General features: G+C 35.7%; 1 protein-coding gene across 1 annotated transcript in view; it reads right to left on the bottom strand.

Moving 5' to 3' along the window:
* SPATA17 (spermatogenesis associated 17) overlaps window positions 1-12,960 on the bottom strand; it is an 88,161-nt gene that overhangs the window by 44,999 nt on the left and 30,202 nt on the right. Inside the window, exon 6 of the mRNA XM_032103010.1 lies at window positions 8,563-8,686. Within this exon, the coding sequence (XP_031958901.1) occupies window positions 8,563-8,686 (124 nt within the window). The remainder of the gene's footprint in view (window positions 1-8,562; window positions 8,687-12,960) is intronic.

The following is a 12,960-nucleotide window of genomic DNA, read 5'->3' as shown; positions in this document are numbered from 1 at the left end:
AACAAGAGAAAAAAATTACCTGAGCAAGACCATAGCTCACACAAACTTGGTTAAACACCAGATGGACTACTATGCATCAACCAAATTTATACCAGTAACTATTGCAAGAATGTCAGTGGAGTTCCACTGTTTCTGAATGTGGCTTTGTGAACTACTTAGCTGATGTTGTGCTGCATTGCGATTTCCTTGCAATATAGATTATTTCTTCAATGTTTTTACCATATAATACCCACAGCCAGCATTCAATATATAACTCAGTCTTACCAGTTTTCTAACCCTGCAGCAATCCAACTCTTTTGCCACCACAATTGACAGTAATACACAAAATGTGGTCATGTTTTTCTAAGATCTCAGCATGCACACTTTTTGATAGATCACACAGCTTGTCCTTTAAACTCTGCCATTAATCCTGCCCACAGGAATTGAGCACGAAGTTTGTTGTCTAGAAAAAATCACCACAAATAGGGATTATGCAATTCAGATGCTAAAAAAGACAGTTTAAGTGCAGGGACCTTCTAGCTAGTGGATTTTTAAATGACTAAAGCTGAAATGCTCAATGCTATAATTCATGGTAGATACAGAAATGTCACTATGCTATAATATCAAGCTTTGTGTGACATGGCTAGTAACAAGCTATTTAGAAGAACCTCTGAGAAATATTGCCATGTCTACATGGACATACCTTTAAAAACTAAGCTTGCATAGGATCAACCAGAAAACAGCACTCAAACTTTATATTTTATTGTGTGTTAAGCTCTTTCTAATAAGAGATGAATTTTTTTGTGCAAACTTTCATTTCTTTGAACAGTTAACCAGTTATCAAACAAACTGAAATGATTTTGTAATAGGCAGCCTTTAGGAAAAATAGAGTTTAAAATGCTGTCATAGATAAAACTTAAAAGTTCATTCACTGACTATCTTTAAGGAATAGGAAGTGAATGTCTTGTTTTCTGGGACAAAAGGAGAAATTATTGATTTCTGTTGGAAACACTTTTACTTACCACCTGAGCTAGGCTGAGACTTTAGAGAAGAGTGAATGGGAGGGGAGTTCTATTCACTGACACTGGGAAGAAATACATCTGAAATGGTGCACAGCCATGGATTTTGCATACGAGATATAGGTTATGGTGTCAGCAGATAGCATTTCTTCCATCCTCTAACCACAGTTACCCTTTTCCAGGCATGAAGACCACCATGCTCACCATCTTAGTTTTGGCTTTGACTGTACTTGTCCTCCCTAGGGAGATAACCACTATTTCTTAGAGAACAAAAATGTCTGATTGAAAAGAATATGGAAGATCTATGGAAGTTATAAATTTTGGCACTAAATTATTTTGGCGATATGTGCACCAGATAAATTTTGGAGATGTATTTTGTCTTCCAGCTCTTGTCCTCTTTTTTACATCACCATGATACTGTGTTGAGTATCAGAATTACAGTTCTGAGTGTCCCCAAGATTAGTTATCCCAAAGGGCAAGAGACGGACTCAGATTTTAAGAGAACTAGAGATTTTTGATTGTGTGTGCCAATCACTTAAATGTAATTTTTGGAATTTAGAGCTGGCATTCAGGTACAATGTCTTTCAGCATCAGAAACAGCTCAGTTGCTGGCTTCTTTCAGTTTACCTTACTTTGTCCTTCTTTCTGACAGAAACATTGAGCAACATGAACCGAAATCCTTTCCAAGCGAACTGAGATTGTGTGTGCAATACCCCATGAGGCACAAGATTTGAATGATTTTCCTAGAGTGAATACCTGTGAATAGACTGATATATCTGGCTTCCAATGGGAAGTGAATACACCAAGAAATCTTGCTGATCAAACATAGCTGTCACAAGTGTGGTCAGAAGCATATGTAAATTGTGAACCCTTTGGAAATATTATTTTATAAAAACAGAACACTGCAGCATGAAGTGCTTCACATACAAATGCAAGTCTGTCTGACAAGTAAGAAAGCTCACTCTCTCCTCTGTAATTTAAATAGGATATTTTATGGTACAAGCTTTGGAAAGTACTCAGAAACATCTGACTACTTGGCAGAGAAGTGATGAGTGGATATTAAACACCCATGGATAGGTGGGGATGTTCATTGATTGGGGCACCTAGAATAAAAAAAGAATTGACTATTTTAGTTCATCTTCAGGAAGTATTAGTACTTATAATGAATGATAATTTCATCCCCTGAATGTTTTAGAGACAGGATAATAAAATTACAACAGTAAAGAGGGAGGAAATAAAATGTAAAAGGTAAGAGCTAATTCATTCTTCATGCTAGCTCAGTCCTTGGCCTTTCCTGAACAGACACTGCCAATAGTAACAAATTATGTATAATCATTTTGTGATGTGGACTGTTCACTCGGGACTAAGCTCAAATGACCAAACTTGCAGCCTTGTCTCTTAAACTGTGGTTCTGAAGATCAAAGGCTAGGGCTTTATCCACTGAGTCCTCGCCTTTATAAGAATAAAACTGCCAGCTGTCCAGAGACAGAGTGGGTGTCAAACAGTGTCATTTTAGACCAATTGTTTTTCAAGTTCTTACAGGACAGCACATTAGGTTAGAAGCATATTAATCAGTTGTGCCTCCTGAATATTCATTATCCTGCTCCAGGAAGGATTTTGTGGCCTTTTTTCTTTCTCACTTAGAACATTAGACATTTAGACCTGAATAAGTGCAGTAACTTCAATAGAATTAACTCCTGATTTCCAGTAATGTGAAAAGGGGACAAAGGCAGTCAGTGTAACAATTATGAATTGCCATCTCTGTTGACAGGAAAAATTTAATAAAAGAATACCTTAGCACTGAATAGAATTTGAATTTAAAGTATTTTACCTTAGGAACTGACAAATGCTGAATAGATATGGAAAAAAATTATAGAAGTGATATTTTGAGTTCTACAATAACTACAGAAAATCAAAATGAAACTGGCCTTAGAAACAAAAGATTAAAAACTGGGGCATGTTTTTACTTCCTTTATACTCAAAAGCCCTAATGCAGAATCCAGAGAAGTTTGCTAAATGGTTCCCATTAACCTAAAGTGGAATTGCTTACGGAGATACATAGAGACAGTAAAAATGGAAAAACTTGGTTCTTGTTGCTGACATTAGAAGTTTTTGCTGTTACTCACTTGAGAGTAACTCACAGCAAATATTTCCTTCCTTCGCACAGAGCATTATTCTTAAGGTGGGGGGTTTGGCCTTTTTTTTAATGTTTTCTATAGTGCTAACCTATTAAAGGGTTACTTTCTCACATGTTTATGTCTCCCTGGGAAGGATCATCTCAGTCAAGAATAGTTCCATTCAAAATACTTTCTTATTTTATAGCACCAGCTATAATATCCTTACAAGTAATCATTTCCAAAGCATTATTTCAATGGGAACAGATGTGGGCCAATACCAGCCACATACCTACATGCATTAGCCTGGACTCAAGAAAGAGATGGCGACACAGTCAAGTAGGCACTGAAAACTGAACTACTATGATCCAAAACCAGAACTTGTGTCTTGTTACTAAAAGGAATGTCATAGTTTCTAAAACTTCTACAATGAAAAGGGCCTATTATTACACATGGATTTTGTTCTTCCCTTGTAGCTCTAATTTACCAGGAGCTTATGAGCTGTATCTGTGCACAAACTGCCAAAGGACAGCAGGGAAAACTGTCACCCTGCTAAAGAGGGCTGCAAAGTGATGGACTTCAGTGTTGCTTGGAGTGGCGGAGGCAATCCCCTGAACCAGATGAAATCGTGGAGAAGGAATAAGGCACTCCACAGTTGCATATGCTCCTGTGACAGAACACCAGAGACAGCAAAGCTGTGAAATGAACATGAATGAGCAAAACAACACTGCAAGGAGAATGAGTGAACCTGGTCTTCCAAGGAAGCACAGCTTGAGAGCTAGTGTTAGTGCCAGATCTCTTAACCCACTCTCCCTGTCTAGGTTATTCCTTCTCTGGGTATTAAGAGAGGCAGGAATTGAAGGAATACAGAGGCAAAAAATTAAAATCTAAATATTACAAAAATAGAAAGCTGTACAACTAAGAACTACAAGTCCCTCAACTACTGTTTGCTAGAAACTGAGAGAATATTCTTGATAGTAATTATATTGCCCCATTGCTCCATTTTATTCCTCTTCCCTAGGCCATGCTTTTGGCCACTGTCAAAGATAGAATGCTTGGCCAGAGGAGTCTTCAGTATAACTCAATCAGGTCTTCTAATTAGTCAGGGGCTAACAGAAAGAAAATGCTATACAAAAATCCAGAGTAGACATACACACGTAACAGCATGACTAATTTTTCTAAGGTCTCAATAGTTAAAGCTTTCAGATAGAACAGAAGCTCCCAGAGAAGAGAGGACCAGTATTAGCTGATCTACTCTCAGCATGATTTATCACAGAGCAGGAGGTCCAGGTTTAGAAATGAGGCTGTGACTCAGTCCACCAGCCGCAGCAATGATAAGCTTAACTGCTGCATGTATAACATCCCCCTATCAACAATGTACAAATACGTTCTGCAATCGTGTGACAAAGCTCTCAAGCTTTTGCAGCTCAAAAGAAATTTGGCTTCCTGGACTAGTTGTACATTTATTTTGTCTGAAAAAAAGTAATTGTGTTTATCTGTTTAGAAACAGAGGAAATGGAGAAAAGAGAATTAAAATTCTCTTTTACCTCACCCAGAACTGTTTGCTATACAGTAAAAAACTACAGGGAAAAGATCTGTTGCTCTGCTGATCCTCCAATCCTTTTCTCAGTGACAGGAGAAACTGTAATAGCAGAAGGCCTTTTCAGCTGCGGCACTTGGAACACTGTTTCCATAGGGCTCTTTTCATGAACTCAGTACTTTACAAGGCATACACAACTTCTGCTCTGTATTTCTGTTACCATTGGCTTCAGCTCCCCATCCCACTGTGGACTTGCAGGTGCTGATGCACCTGCTCCCACTCACAGAATCACCTCAGCATTGCTGCTTGCTCTGTCAGCAGATACTGAAAACAATACAGGTCTGCATTCTAGCTTGATACTGGATCTCCAGATTTAGACTGTCGTACTGACTCTAATCACTGTTGTAAGACAAAGACCAACTGTAAAATTTCTTGAAAGGTTGGAAATACCAAGGACCAGAATCATGCAACCACATATTTCAACACAAGTGGGCTCTTCAACCCCATTTTTACAAAGTGCTATGAATATATTCAGTGCTTCTCTCCATAGTTGACTTTAAAGGTCATTTGTCAGCACTTGGCAGGGGATGGCCCTTACTACAAATGTTGGCCTTGAAAATATGACAAAGAGCAGAAGTAAGAACCTACACAATTATAGTGAAGGTTGTTAACACAAAAACAGGAACTACAGGGATATAGAATAATAATCTGCATAGGTAAACGTGTTTATAATGGAAAACCACATTTAACAAGTAGTTAATTTATTAATGACAATTTGAAAAAAGGGATCATTACCACTGTAGTGGAAATAGCATACTGTGATTTTGGACTAATAAGAAAAACTTAATTATTGCAAGTTTCATGTCTCAATAAGAAATCACAATTCAGTTCATCATAAAACAGGTAAAAACGATGAAAACAAATTGTGTTACCAATAGGAAATGATAAGAAATATTCTTAACAAACACTTGTTAAATATATCTTTTTCATTATGTTCATCATAAAGTCAAAATTTATCAGACTGATAAGGTAAAAACACATAAGAAAAGAATTGTGTTATATAAAAATTTTAAAACCTGAAGTACAGAGAATCATATTTTTAAGATTGAATTTGTTTTGGAAGTCCCAAAGTTGCCATCTTATAGATTTATTTCTTGCTGTATTTCACATTGGACTCTCTTGCAGTAAGCAACCAGAAAGTGGTTTTTCTTTATAAAGGTAATAGTTATGAAAGAAATAAATGCTTGAATAGCAAGTTATTTCATGAAAAGGACAAAACATTGACTTAATCATAGGCCATGCTATTATGTCCATACCAGACACCCCTGTATATTTCTGACACTCACATTCTTCAGCTTTACTTCTTGAAAGTAAAACAATGTTAGCAATCAGGAATGGGAACACCTTGTATATAGATAAAGACATAGACATAGATAAAGATACAGATAAAGATACAGATATAGAGATATAGATATATAAACACACTTCTGAGATGTTGTGGGCTTCAGCTTGTAGGGAGAGAAGAATGAAACTTGACATGCCTTTCTTTACAAAAATTGAGGAGCAACAACTCCTGAATTCCTTTCTGTCAATAAGTAAACACCCTTTTCTCACCCTTTTTGCCTGTATTAAAGCAAAAATATTCCAAACTGCAGGATATATTTGAAACCATTATTGCAAATACAGGTTTTGCAATGCTGTCCATATAACCTGCCTGAACACCTGAAACCTTGATGCATGGGGTGGCTCAGCTCCATCATTGCACCTCGTTATGTATGGCAGGAAGGGGAGCAGAACTAAACTTTAGCAGGTCATCTCTGTAACTTACTGGGCTTTAGGTAATGCATAACTACAGTGAGTGCAGCTCATCAATGTCCTCTTTTCATTTGCTATGTGCCTTGCTTACAAATGATACGTTTTCCTTAACTCACTCAAAAGTGTTGACTTTTGCTGCCTGTTTCTACTGAGACATGAATGGTCCCTGCTCTGTAATCCAATTAACCATCCTTTGAAAACAGCAAGATGTAGCTGTAGTCAGATCACAAGACCAGACATTTAGAGAGTAAAATGTCAGACTCAGAGCATCAAACCAGTAAATTCTGCACGGAAATAATTTGCCCTGTATCTTAGCAAGATATCATATTCTACAACTATGTGCAGTTGTGGAATATGGACTTTGACTGCAGTAAGTAGTTAACTTCAAATATATCTTTGCTGGTTTTCAGATTGTCTGTAGGTTTTGCATTGATTTACACTTATTTATGTTTTGAAATACTACCTGCAAAAGAAGATGGCTCTTGGAGCTCAGTTCTGTGATAAATAAAAAATTCTGTGGGCTCTAAGTCTCAGTATTCACAAACCATCTCAGCAAGCGAAACCAAGCATTTTTTTGTTCTGCTAGATAAAAGCACTGCTAGCTAATTCTAATTCTGTAAAATTAGTAACCCAAATTCATCAGAATGTAACAGTTACTGCTGCCCTCTACCAGCAGTCCTCCAGGTGGATGGCTGAAATGAGGAACTACTTGCCATTCCTTAAAATGCGTTACAGCTTGCTAAGGCTGTACCATTAGAGGTGAACTGAGCTTACTAAAATCTTATTAGACCACAAGTCATTCAGTGTCTCTAACCTGACAATTTTTGTACTCCAGGTAAGCATATTAATGTTTATGAATTTGTTTACACAAATTGTACTGTTCAAAACAGGAATTCCCAATTTTCTACAGTTTAAAATAATATAAGATACTGTGCAGATTATTCTTAATATCCTAGATCTATATGTGGAAAAATAAATTAGAGTGAGCTGATTTCAGTCATTAACTAGCTTCCTTGTCTAATAGCCACTGGGAACATTTTTATGCTATTTTTTACTTATATTATACTATGCTTAAAAAAAAAAACAACTTGATTTACACCTTGAGTTTTCATAACTGATATCCAGTTAATCAAACCACATTTCTATCTACAGGATAGATCACAAATGATTCCCAAACAAAAGGGAAGATTAAATATTTTGTCACTAAGTGTCATGGTATTTTTCCTGCATTCTTTAGGATTAGCAGTTCTTACGCACAGATTATAATTAACAACTTACAAAAAGCAAGCATTTAGTTCACACTAACATTTCATATTAATTCCATATCCATATGAAGAACAACCAGTTAACAAATACTTCTGGAGACAAAATCATTTTCTGCTTTTATGAAAGTTCACAAAAGAGGACTAATGAAAAGGCAAACCCACAAGCTTTACCAATCATATCAATTTTACATAAGTATATCTACTGGCATATTTACCTGCCTGTTTAAAGCAGCTTGCATAAGAAAGCTTGGAATAATATACCAGTTATATAGATACAATAGAAATTAATAATAAATATTTAAAATTTATGAGGCATTTTTCAGTGAAAACAATCATGCTAAATAAGCTGATTCAGGAAGGTCTAAGACAAGCTTTATCTGAAAACCCACGTTTACAATCTATCCTAAAAACAAGCAGAACACTGCACCAACCCAAGCATTAGCTCAATTAAAAAAGGGGGAAAAAAATGAAATCTCTTCTCAGCTTAATAACTTGTTAGTTCTTGACAAGTGCAACAACACAACAATAAGCCAGTCAAAATGAGTTTTTAAAGCGAGGTTATGCCCTTCATGTTGTGTTATCACAGTGGCAGATCAAACTGCTGACTTGGACTCTTTCTGCCAGCAGTGCTGATGCCGCCTCTATGAGCTACTGTCACAGAATAGTCATGGTACCTGCTCTTGCCTATAGAAAAGCACTAAATTGAACTCGAAGTAGTGTCTTTGTGATATCTTTTCAACAAGTCATGTCCCATTCAGCCTGCTAGTTTATCTCTGTCAGGCTGGGGGCCCAAGTGGTTTGCATGAGCTGTCAGGGATAGGTCTACCAACCTGCTCAGTGCTAAGGAGGTAATGCATCTTTCGGGCTTGGTATTTCTTTTCCTTTTCTTTCTTTTCTAGGTCTTTCATTTTGTCTTCATTTTCCTTCATTTCTGCATACTCTTGAAGTTCACTCCTGTAATAAAATACGTCTGCTAACTATATTATAACAATAAACGATGTGCTACTGTTCTATTTTACTTTAACCCTCTCATAGCTTCACAGTGTTCTGTTCCTATATATTAGCAGTGTACTGACACCACTGGAATGTAAAATTACTATTCTTTCAGTTCCACAGCAGTAGGATACTACATGGATATAGCTATGAAGAAACAGGATTAAAGTGATCAAAAGTAGGAACAGTATATATATAACAGGTTCACAGTGCTTACAGCTTGATAAAATAATATCCATATATGTCCTTTTATTTGCCTTTAAGTGTCTTTTTACTTTGAATTTCTCTAAGTGGAAGCTATTATAATACAGTGATTTTCCTTAAAATGGTTTCAAAACATAAGTTTTTCACTTATGTTTCAGCTAGTGCCTTGCACCACCTCCTGATCTGCAGCCAGGGGTGATTTTATGGAATGAGGGAGGAGAGTAGACATGGGATAAGAGATGACATTCACTCCTGGATCCTTGAGCCTTTTGTAAGGTTGAGAAAGTAGGCACAGAGGAAACTGGATGGGAACCTTTCATGCATACATTGTCCTTAAGAGGAGTTTCCGTGGCATTGGGCTTCTTGCACAGCTCATTCCTGCTCTGGTTTGATGGGAGCTGTACAGGCCACCACAAGAACCAGGAATGAAACTGCTTCATGAAGCACTTCATGACAGACGTGTGAACACAAAGAGACATCTAAATGTGTGACTCTGCAGAAAACCCTTTCATCATAAAAGAAATATGGAACTATACCTAATACCAGGTTTTAAAGAATGGAGAAAACTCATGATTTCAACTGAAGGTTTACAGAAAAACTTGAACAGAAAATGGGCATAGATATACTCCTCAATGGCTTTTTTTTTTCAGAGCCAGGCTTGCCACAAATTATGCAAACTGTAGAGTGAATTAATGCTCTATAAGAAACAAAATTCCATGCTATTGTGCACAGTGCACGTGTATAGAATTTTTTGACCCAGTTAAAAAAGGTTAGTTTGATTAACATCTGTTATTTTTGTTATTAGAAAATGGCTAGTTCAAATTAACCTGTGTGCCAAAGACACCAAGCATATTCAGTCAAGCATTTAGATTGCTAAAAAGATAATTGAGTAAATTCTAGTATTTTTTTTTTTTAGTATGTGCGTATATGATAAAATAAAAAGAAAAAAATACTATTCACATAACTAGATAATTCAAATATTCCTGCAAAACAGATTATTTAGAGAGGTCCACATTAATAGTCTCAGTTGTTTCAATGAGTGTCAAATAAGACACTGTGAGGACATGGGTCAAATTGTGTCAAAATATGCACATGGATAAGTTTGCTGATATGAATAATCCCATGGAAAAGTCATATTGCTCCTGAAAGTGTTTTTGAGATTGGAACTCAGACTTACTCTTAGTATTTTAATTATCATTAAATTAGTTCATCAAAATATGTGAAAGAGCAATAATTGCTTTACAAATACGAACACTATGACATCAGATTCTTAAATACAAGTTGCAGTGTAGAACTTTTATTTGTTTCATGCTATCTTTCAAGATTTTATCAATTAAAATAAGTAAAGTATTAAGTAATTAAACATTTTATTTTAACTATAAAAGTGAAATAGAATGAAAAGGAAATACAGATCAGAAAAGATGCATAGGTATTTTTGAATCTCTGCAAATATTTTTTGTTGCAGTTTACTGTTAAAGGCTGCTAATACAATATTTCATACAAGGTTACTTATGAAGCACACTGACGTTTAAAAATCACCATGCTATGCTTTTGCAGCAGTGTAATTTTTTTCCAACATAAGATTAAATTGCAAAATAAATGAATTACTTAGAGTGGCATGGCCCCCATTTTGCCACCCTTCTCTTGAAAATTGCTTATTAATATGAAAAAAGAAGTTGGAAAATAGCCTGTTTTACTTTATGCATAGCATTCCGGGGCCTCAAAGCCTGCAGAGCCGGAGTAGCTGCACATTTTAGATTGTGTTGGCAAGCAGGGACGATGACCTTTCTGACCTGCATCTCAAGGCTATTATTAATCGCTAAGTAACCTGGTAAAGCCAAACAAATTTGTTTCCATTGAAAGGATCTCTATCTGTGTCTGAGAATTTGTGCTGTACCAAACAAACCTCATTAACTGTGTCCATTTTTGACAAAGAACTAGGAGTTGGAGAGATTGGCGACCTTTCTTTGTCCTCAAGGTACAGATTTCAGAGTCACTATATGTAGGTACATAAGCATTTCTTACTAGGAAACTCTTTGTTCTATATCCATCAATCACATACAAATGAATAAATAGACAATACATATAGTATTAACTTTGTTCTTTTATTTTATGCCACTTTACCTTCAATATCAAAGTGCATGATCCATGGTTTACATGTTTAATACTATTCCTTTTTGATCACAGACCCCTCTATTCAGCTTTAGTACCCCTATCTACAACTGATGAAATAATTCTCAACATATTACTACAGGCTCTTCATGTTCCTATATACTGAGGTACTTCTTCCTAACAGTGAATATGGAGGCTTTTTGATTTAGAGCACAAGTGGTGATTAAAATGCACAAATAATGTCAAAAGTATAGATTTGTTTTCCAGAAATAATGATAATGGGATGCAAAATGTTTCCCATTGTCATCAATGGGAATTTACCAGATTGTTTTTAATGAAGGATTAATAATCATTACTTGCTGAAATTAAATGTAGTCTAAAATACTTGAAGTTCAATTTAACTTGTGATCTTCTTAGACAGTGCTACCATCATGATCATTCCTGATTACCATATACCCTCACAAATACTTGTAAAATAATCCATGCAAAAGTTTGAGATTTTTTAAGCAGTTACAAATAATTTTCAACATACTTTTGCAGCCTACATATTTTGTCAGTTCTAAAATATCTCTATCGTGCATTATACTGTGTACAGAACATGCAAACAATTCTGTCACAGGGAAAATAGCTCCCAGGATGATTCTCTCCTGAGAGGCAGTACAAAATAAGTTGTATGTAGCAGTCCTAACATTGCTTGACTGGAAACATAGATGTTTTAGCATAAATATAGATTTATTTTAAAGCTATTTGAACCTGAAGCTTTCATCTCCTTTACCATACTTTCAAGCATTTGAGAAGGAGCAACAAAAGCAGAGAATCTAAAGCAGTTAGATATGAATATACTATTTCACACATGAGCAGATTAATATTAACATGTCATGCACTGTGCAGGGGTTTCACTGTTACCATACAGAATAACGTGTAGAAGGAGAAGTGATACTAAAGACATAAACTTAGGCTTCCAAATGGAGCTAGGGTTCCACACAGCTTACGTGAAAATGTGTTCACTGAGAAGTTTCATGCTTGGGACCTTGTACATGTATGCCTTCCCAGAGAAAATAAATCCAAATTCTATTGAAGTCAATTGGAAATCAGTTGAAATGAAATGATTTTTGGATTAAATCTTTACACTTCCTGCCAGCCTTCTCTTTGTTCACAAATATGATGGGTTCATTGAGCAATCTTTTCTTGGGATACGTGGGTGATTCTCTGTGACATTATGAATACTAGCTGTGGCTTCTGGACCAACTTTGCTTCAGGATGAACCTTTTCTGGTTCAGTGTGAAGTGGAAGAAGGCAAATTGTTTGGCCCGCTTTTTTAAAGCTTCAATAAATTTTGCAGAAGGAAAAGAGTTCTGTAAATGCAGAACATGTGTTAGGTTATTTCATAATCTTGTTCTGTTTTTGTAAGCAATCTGTCTGTTGCATGGTTCATAGCTGGAATAGTACTGCTTATTAAAATGTTATTACTCAAAAATTGGGTAATTATTTTAGCACATAATCTTTTCTTTATCTTAAAGCTCATCTCAATATATTAATAGCATCTATTGCATCTTCCTAAAAACCTGGCTTCCCATATAAGCTTAGTCCAATCAGACTTTCTCCCACACAGATTTTTATGGAATAGCTTTGTAGAGGAAATATGTGGATATTTTAACATATGTAGTGTTTTATCATGATCTGAAAATTATTAAACAAATCAGAGGAATATCAATGTTTACTACTGCAAGTTTAGGATGCAATTTTTTACTAAAAAGTGGTTTTGGCTAACACAAAGTGTATTGTCCTTGTCATAGAAAATGTTTCAGGTAATTGAAAATAAGCATAGGATAATCAACATATGTGCTCAAACCCCACAATTAAAAATGATTTTGTGTAACAAATCTGTTAAGTAGCTACTGAATTGTTAATGATGAAAT

The sequence above is a fragment of the Corvus moneduloides genome, chromosome 3 (genome assembly GCF_009650955.1).
Source record: "Corvus moneduloides isolate bCorMon1 chromosome 3, bCorMon1.pri, whole genome shotgun sequence".
Lineage (NCBI taxonomy): Eukaryota > Metazoa > Chordata > Aves > Passeriformes > Corvidae > Corvus > Corvus moneduloides.
Note: the sequence above shows the minus strand (reverse complement) of the source record. Positions and strands in the feature narration are given on the sequence as shown.